Source organism: Silurus aristotelis (genome assembly GCF_946808225.1).
Source record: "Silurus aristotelis genome assembly, chromosome: 19".
In the NCBI taxonomy this organism is placed as follows: Eukaryota; Metazoa; Chordata; class Actinopteri; order Siluriformes; family Siluridae; genus Silurus; species Silurus aristotelis.
This window is the reverse complement of record NC_139592.1, coordinates 3,372,834-3,381,454: the sequence shown is the minus strand read 5'-3', so window position 1 is coordinate 3,381,454 and position 8,621 is coordinate 3,372,834. Positions and strand designations below refer to the sequence as shown.

The 8,621-nt window shown below is 41.2% G+C and overlaps 2 protein-coding genes across 7 annotated transcripts in view; one reads left to right on the top strand and one right to left on the bottom strand.

The window, feature by feature from the left end:
- The window catches only part of irak1bp1 (interleukin-1 receptor-associated kinase 1 binding protein 1), a 130,267-nt gene that overhangs the window by 101,621 nt on the left and 20,025 nt on the right, over positions 1–8,621 (bottom strand). The gene's annotated exons all lie outside the window — the stretch shown is intronic.
- phip (PHIP subunit of CUL4-Ring ligase complex) overlaps positions 1–8,621 on the top strand; it is a 57,460-nt gene that overhangs the window by 47,080 nt on the left and 1,759 nt on the right. For all 6 annotated transcript variants that reach the window (XM_083520817.1, XM_083520816.1, XM_083520815.1 and 3 more), the window contains 8 exons: positions 412–532; positions 1,843–1,968; positions 2,516–2,588; positions 3,827–3,889; positions 4,718–4,873; positions 5,281–5,433; positions 5,602–5,792; positions 7,952–8,343. In XM_083520817.1, coding sequence (XP_083376943.1) covers positions 412–532; positions 1,843–1,968; positions 2,516–2,588; positions 3,827–3,889; positions 4,718–4,873; positions 5,281–5,433; positions 5,602–5,792; positions 7,952–8,343 — 1,275 coding nt within the window. The remainder of the gene's footprint in view (positions 1–411; positions 533–1,842; positions 1,969–2,515; positions 2,589–3,826; positions 3,890–4,717; positions 4,874–5,280; positions 5,434–5,601; positions 5,793–7,951; positions 8,344–8,621) is intronic.

The window sequence follows — 8,621 nt, the reverse complement described above, 5'->3', positions numbered from 1 at the left end:
GCATGGAAGTGAGATTTCAGTGGATATGATGCTCAACTCCTGATCAGAAGATCATGGGGTTTCAATTCCAGCATTGCCAAACTGCCAATGCTGGGCCCCTGAGCAAGGCCCTTAGCCCTCAACTGCTCAGTTGTATAAATTAGATAAATGTAAGTCATAAATATTTATTTACAGACATAATAAAATAAAAGGAAGGAAAACAAATAGTTAAAAATTATCTTATTTAATTTATGCTCTTATCCAGAGCAATTTACATTTATCTTATTCATACAATTGAGCAGCTGTGGAGTTAAGGTCTTTGTTCAGGGCAGATGGTGTGGTTAGGATTCGAACTTATGACCTTTGGATCCAAAAGTGCCTTAACCACTAAGTTACAACCGCCACCATTTCCCATGTGTATTTGCATCTCAGATGTAGCAGCTCCTTTCGCTGTGCCCGTGGATCTGCAGGCGTATCCCACATACTGCACTGTGGTGGCTTATGTCACGGACCTCAGTACGATCCGGACCAGACTGGAAAATCGTTTCTATAGGTCAGTACACACACACACACACACACACACACACACACACAGAGTAAGATACACACTGAAATTGAATGTCATTAAATTGCATCACAGTGTGTTCATGCTGGTGGTTTATCCCAGTGGTCCCCAACCCCCGGGCTATGGCCCGGCACCAGTCCGTGAGTCGATTGGTACCGGGTCACACAGAAAGAATACATAACTTACATTATTTCTGTTTTATTTATTATATGGTTCTGAACGATGTTTTATTTTGGAAAATTACCTGATTCTCTCCACCACATCTGTCTATGACTCACTCTTGATGCATGTCATGACTCACTCTTGATGCATGTCAATTCAAACCCCCAAACAAGGAAAATTAACAAACAACAACACAGTGGATTCACGTTTATTATTATATTTAGAAAATACCAGTTTTGATGTCGGTCATATCATTTTATTTTGTTGTATTTATCTTAAAGGTAGGTCCGTGAAAATATTGTCTGACATTAAAGCGGTCCGTGGGTTAGACCACCCAAATTTAAAGCCTTTGTGTAAACTGATATTATAATTTTAAACATGTCTAGACATTTTGATACAGATACAGACATATGCATCAGGGATCGTAAAATTCACCGATTCAAATCAGTGCATCTGCATAAAAGTAAATAAAAGCATCAATTTAAAAAAGTGTGCATCGGATACAAGTTGCCGTTTGTATGGCAGTGCATCGTTTTTTAACATATGTGCATAGGTAAAAAACTTTATATATAATTATTAGTAGATGCGCAATACTTTTATTATTTAGAAATCGACCAATAATTTGTGACGGATATTTGCTATGTGGATCGATTTCTCATCGCTAAACTGTTTCTCGAGCACGTTCTCTCAGCACCGCTGCTGCTACGTGAATACAACGTATCGCAACACTACAGAGACCGAGGCGTGTCCTGAGAGCCACATAGAATACAGTTTAACATGGCAGAGGTAGAGCTGCATCTTTCTGGAGACACAACAGGAAATTAACGTCTGGTTTTATTTAATCCTTTTTCTTTTATTTGCACTACAAAGACATGATTGTGAAAGGGGCACGTGTTAGAAGTCAGAAGGCATTTAAGTAAATTGATGATTTGCTGTCTGTCTGAACCAAAGAAATAAAAGTGAACTGTGATCTGTAAAATATTGAATTTTGCATTGCGTCATACAGATGCTTTATATGTGTCTTTAATGTATCGTATCGCTGGCTATGCATCGAGATGCGAATCAACTATCAAACTTTAATTAAGAAGATGCGCATACCTAATATATATATGTTTTTTTCCTTTTTTTTACGGCAGGCGAATGTCGTCTTTAATGTGGGAGATTCGCTACATTGAGCACAACGCACAGACTTTTAACGAGCCCGGAGCTTTTATCGTCAAAACGGCCAAATTTGTATCAGACCTCCTGCTGCAGTTTATCAAGTAAGTTATACTTCACACCTGCAAATTCCAACTGCAGTAATGGCATTAAGCAAATGCATAGTCTGTATTGACGATGCACCTCAGTATGTGGTCAACAATTTAAAATGCATTCAAAAAGCGAGCATAAAAGAATTTTCATTATTTAAAAGGAAAGAAATTGTATTTACTTGTCACATACACATTACAGTGAAATTCTTTCTTCACACATCCTAGTGGTGTTAGGAAAATGGGCTCAGAGCCATGATACAGCAACCCTGGAATGCAGAGGGTTAAGGGCCTTGCTCAAGGGCCCCAATAGGGCCAGCTTGGCAATACCAAGGGTTCAACCCCTTAATCTGAGTTGATTAAGTAAAGAGTCTTGAGACAAAAATGATAAGAGGAACATTATAGCGGTAATAAATCATAGCACTTTGAATACTTACGTGCATTTGAAGGCAAATACTTACTGGAGTCAAATTTTACCGAGTTTATCTCTACTTTTACTCAACTACGTGGTTTGTGTACTTCATCCAACACTGGTTATTTGTATTCTTTGTGTTTTTAATAGGGACCAAAGTTGCACTGACATTATTCCACTGTACAATAGTATGAAGAAGACAGCTTTCTCCGACTCGAGCGATGTAAGTAGTCAAACTCAAACCTCTCTTAAAACAGGTACATCAGAGATGCTCACATTTTCTGGCTTGCAAGCTATTTTTAAAAAGTCAAAATGATCTACCTCATTTACACCCCCGCACATTTCAGCCACCATTTCTGTGTATCCTCTCGAGGGACAATACTATAGAAATAAAACTTGGATATATTTTAGAGCAGTACAGATTTACCTTCCTCTCAAAAAACTCAACATACAGCAATTATGGGCTAAATAACTGCCAAGAAAAGTGAGTACACTCTCAGTGATAAGAGCTGTACGTCGTGTAACCGTGCAAAGCCACACGTCCTATTCATCATGTTCATTTTTTTCTCTGCTTGACAGAACCATAGAAATGTGTGTATTTTGTAATTAAGCAGTTAAAATTTGGTGCTTTGAGTTCAATTCTCTCATACTGACCACTAGATGTTCAACATGGACCTCATGGTAAAGAGTCTCTGAGGATTTGAGAATTAGAATTGTTGCTCTCCACAAAGATGCCGTGGAAGATCAGTATCATCCTAAACTGAGTTACAATAGTCTTCAGGGCCACAGAGGTTTTCCGAGACGGGCTCCACTCAGACCTCACATGGGTCCATCAAAGAAGTCGAGTCCTCATGCCGGTCAGGTTTAGAAGCTGCTTCAAATAACAGACAATGAGTGCTGCAGTGTTGCTTTAGAGGTTGCAGAAGGTCCACTTGTCAGTGCTCAGACCAGCACACTGCAACAAGTTGGTCTGCATGAACATTGTCCCAAAAGGAGCCTCTTCTGAAGCTGCTCACAAACAGTTTGCTGAAGAAGAACCTGTCCAAGAGCATGAATTACTGGAACCATGTCCTGTGGTCTGATGAGTTGAAGATAAACTTGTTTTGTCTCAGAGTCCAGCATGTGATGACGCCCTGGTGAGGAGAACCAAGAAAATCGTGTCTTGCCTACAGTCAAGCATGGTGGTGGTAGCATCATGCAGACTCCCAAATAATCATCAGTCATGGTGGAACGCGAGAGAAGAGATTTCAGACCTGTACATCAATCAAGTGGAGGATGGATGAAAGGCTAAGATCTAAACTTTTATTTTGAATGGCACACGATCCACCCATCCCTCCATTACAATCAACGTATTGGTCACTCTGACGCACGCGTTTAAACACCATTATTTGATTGATAAGCAGGTGTCCCTCAAGCTTAGCGATGAATTTATTAACTGATCAGGTTTCTATGGAAATGCAGGATGAAGAGGAAGAAGAGGATGAAGAGCCCGAAACTCCAGGCACCTCGAAGCGCAATAATAAGGTAAGATGTTTCTCAGTGACAAAGCTGATTCCTTGCTTCCTGCTATTTTTGTTCGGTGGAATCTTTCGCAGCTCTGGGTGTTTTCACAAAGTACCGCTGACTCTTCCTGACCTGTAGTTTCCAACGTTTCTTCAGTACTTCTGAAGACGTTCAGAGGTGTGGCTGTATGTGCAGTGTGAGAAAGTCCTCCAAACAATGGTTGCTTAGCGACAAGTTATCTGTCGCTCCTGACTAAGCCCTTCAGGCTGCTTTGGGTCAGTGTTATGCTCTGCAGTTCTTAGAGGAATATTTGATCAATGTATTGAATTGTGATTAAAACCTGATTCCTGTGCACTGACTCGAGGTCATGATACAGTCAGATGTGAGATCATCAACAAATGAGATTATCAGCATATCATTTCAGTGAGAAACACTGTGTTTATGTTAGTTATTATGTATTTTAACCTGAAAGGAACACAATACTAATAAACACAGATCAATCCGATACAGGACAGAGCAGTACAGTCCTGTTGGATTATACTGGATTGGATTGGACTCATTTTCTAATTTTATTTGCTGGAATCTTAGATAATCACTAAATGCCACTGCGGAGATACTTTCATATTAGAATATTTCATATTCACATTAGAGTATTGAGCCCTGCATGAAGTTTTGCTTTCATCTTTCAGTTTTGCTACAACAAGCAAGAACGTAATGCATACATCACTACCGTGCATGCAATCGACACGATTTTCGTTTGTGACAAGCTCACTTCCGCAATTCTTTTAACAGAATTATTGTTTATATGTTATCCCTGATTGTATGAGTCTGATATTGTGTTGTTTTCAGGGCAAGCAGAAGCCCATCTTGAGAAATCTGAGAAATAAACCTGCATCCGGAGACCCCCATGCCTGGAGGGGGCGCTGCAGAGACCTGCTGGACCTCATATTCCAGTGTGAGGACTCTGAGCCTTTCCGACAACCCGTGGATCTCGAAGAATATCCGGTAACTCACACATACACACACCAAAACCCTGTTTACCACCTGAGGTGACTGTAATAGCAGTTCATGTGCAGCTTTTAAACACCAATGTCTCAGTATTTTACTATTTGTCCAGTCACACCACTAATAAGTATAAAAAAACATGTTTAGAGCCAATATTATTTGGACCAATACCGAACCAATGAGGACAAGCATCTCCATTTAACTGTCAGTCACGTTGCCAGTTCTCATGTGCACAAGCATTCAGAGAGTCCAGGCTACACAGCCATTGATGTGTTTTTCTGGATGTGGCTTTGCCAAAAATACAGGAGGTATAACAGCAGAAGTTTTTCTTTTTTTCAGTTTCTCTCGAATGATTTCGTTAATCTTAATTATAAATGTAAAAACCCTCCTGAACTCTTCTCTGTTAGGATTACCTGGAAATTGTGGAAACCCCTATGGACTTCGAGACGGTCCAGAAAACTCTTCTAGCTGGAGAATACGAGTCTCCGATGGATTTATGCAAAGATGTTCGACTCATATTCAGCAATTCCAAAGCCTACACACCCAGCAAGAAGTCCAGGGTAGATTTACTAATACATACATGCATATAGTAAAATATATACATACAGTATAAATACACCATATTTACTCCATAGTTAAAAAAAAAAACAAAGCAGACAGTTAGGAAAATTATGCTCCTTTTTACGTAATAATGCAGTGTAAATTGTGTATGTGTGTGTTTACCATAGATTTATAGCATGAGTCTTCGCCTGTCTGCCCTGTTTGAAGAACACGTCAGCTCGATTGTAGATGATTTCAAAGCATCTCAGAGCCTTCAGACAGAGCGGCAGACCCGGCAGCGTCTGCACAGAGAGCGACCGACCAGACAAACCATAAAGAGGAGGAGAAGAAGCTCGTCCCCGTCCAGCTCCGCCTCCAGGTGCACTGATTCATGGAAACATTGTGTCCAATTGTTTTTTATGTTCCTTATCAAAACCTAACTAACCTGCTCTTGTTCTGAGGGCACCAGTGAAAAGGCTTCTGTTTTGCCTTCTTTTTACATAGAAATGATTTCTTTTAATTTAATTTTTTTTTATTGACAACAGTTTTAGTGAAAAGGAGATTTTCTGAAATATTTGCATGAATGTCACGAGTTTCTTGGTATTTGACTCGCCCCATTATGCCTCAACAACAGTGGGCATGGCTTCCGTTCATTTTCACCAAAAAACATACACTATATTGCCAAACGTATTGGGTCACCTGCCCTTTCCTGCTATATGCTGTTCTTCTCCAAACTGTTACCACAAAACTGCAGGCACTCAGTTGTACAGGACGTCTTTAGATGCGCTCTAACTTGGAAACCCAAACCTGTTCCAGCATGGCGATGCCCCTGTGCACAAAGTGAGCTACATGAAGATCTGGTTTGCATGATTTGGAGAGGAAGATCTTGAGTGTCCTGGTATAGAGCTTTGATCTCATCCCTGCTGAACACCTTTGGGATGAATGTAAACGCTGACTGCACTCCAGGTCTCCTCACCTACATCAGTACCTGCCTTTCTTAATGATGAACACAAATATCCATAAGCACACTCCAAAATCTGGTGTAACATCTTCTCAGAAAAGTGGAGGGAATTATAAGAGCAAATTGGGACTAAATGCAATGTTTAAAAATCACATACCGTACTTATGACCAGGTGACCCAATACTTTTGCCAATATAGTGTACGTGTCCTCTGTTAACATCAATATCTGCTTACAAGTAAATCTCTAAAATAGTGCTGAATCCTTGAAAGTTTTTTTACGTTTACTTTTGTATTTGAAATATTTCCAAATTTTAAAGCCAGTAGGTTCAATTCCAATTGCAGGGCAAAATATGGAATGCTGAAAGGAAATATAAGTAGCTGTGATTTTTCGTTTTTTTTTGTAATATGCTATAACAAATACCCAGTTAGTGAGTAAATGTGTCCATTATACTTCCGTAACACAATAGCTCTCAAGGTGGCGTCTGTGTATGTTGGTAATCCAGTGGTTGGCCATCAGGGCCAGCAAGGCCTTTCTGCTTACCCACTCAGAATCCAATATATTGGGAATATTCCCAATAGTCCATTCCCTTTATTTCATAGTGTTTCTCTCATGTGCGCTACTGCAAGGAGTGTGATTTTAGATCGGAGTTTCAATCCAATCAGATTTTAACCACCACATCACGTTGCCCTAATGCCTGTGGGAATGAACAGTGTAGGCTTTTTGTAGCTTCAAAGAACATCCATGTTGCTGTAACCAATCAGACTCCGATTTGGCCATTTTGAGGCCCTCTAGCTGGCGTCTAATCACGTCAGCTTTTTCACATCCTTTGATCGGATGGTCAGAGAGCACACTAGACAGAGTAACAACCCGCATCTGTACAGTGCATTGTGCAATTTAATTTTTTCATTCAACAATGGCTGACAACTGATCTGGTCACAGATACACTTACAGGGACATTTTCATGGTGAATCTTTTAGGAAAAGCTGGACATTGTGAAAGTAAAGTACACAGGAGTCATTTTCCTTAGTGAATGTCAATGCCTCTGCTAGCGGGCGGTGCGGCTGCGGCTACAGTGAAAGGAGACATGTAGATTTGTGTTCATTGGGTTTCTTGCTTTAGTGATGGCGTTTATTCTCAGTGTATGAGATTCCTGTGTGTGATGCAGCGCTCTGTTCTACTGCGCTTCTCTATAATACTGATGGTGTCTATAGCCGTGGTAATAAGAGGTGGATTGATTCAGAATGGACACCACTGAAGGCCTCTGGGTAAAATGCACGGCCCGCCGCTGCGTAAATGTTTCCAATTTGTTATAGTCTTTGGTGAGCGTTTCAAGTTATTAGCCAGATTGTGTGCTCCATTGATATGAATTGGTTCAATAAATAATCTTCACTAACTGAAGCAAGTGAGTAAATAATGTTAACAGCAGTGAAAAACTCTTAATAAAAGCATGGAAAAAAAACTTTGGAATAAAGTAAGGTCCTGTACGAGAAATCCTCAGTAATTTTCACCCTGCTGGTTATTTCATGTAGTTTTCCCTAAGTTATGCTCCCCTCTGTTTTCTTTTTTCTCCCCTCAGCCCTGAGAGAAAGAGGCGTGTCTCCTCTCGGGCTCCTCCTCGCTCTGATGCAGCAGCTCCACCCACACCAGCTAGCCATTCCCGCCCCGCGTCCTTAAGACAAGCACTTCCACATATCAACGGCAAAGCGGAGCCCGTGGTCACCACCGCTGGACGCACTCGCAGCTCCAGTCGTTTCGGCACCCAGTCCACAGACCCGCCTCCAACGCAGTCATCCCCACCCCCTGCCCCAACCCACAGCAAAGGACCTGAATCCACATCCAAGACAACTCGAACTCCGAACTCTCACACTTCTCCCAGCATCTCCAAGGAACCAGAGAGTTCCAACAACACGGACAGCGGCAGCAGGGAGTCGAGGAGGAAACTTCGAACTCCTGTTAAGCACACGCCAGGTTTGTGATCCATTATATTTAATTTATGCAGTTGAAGAGGTCGTAGTTTAGTGGTTAAGGCATGAGAATTGTGGCTCAGAAGGTCGTGAGTTCAAATCTCAGCCACACCAATCTGCCACTCCTGGTCCCCTGAGCTAGGCCCTTAACCCCTTAGCTGCTCAGGTGTAAATGTCAGTCAAATACGGGAAATGTAAGATTTCTAGCACGTGGCAGGGTGTGATTTCCTGCATATTTAAGCCACACCTTGCTCCTGTCTATACTTGTGGAACAATTTGCAC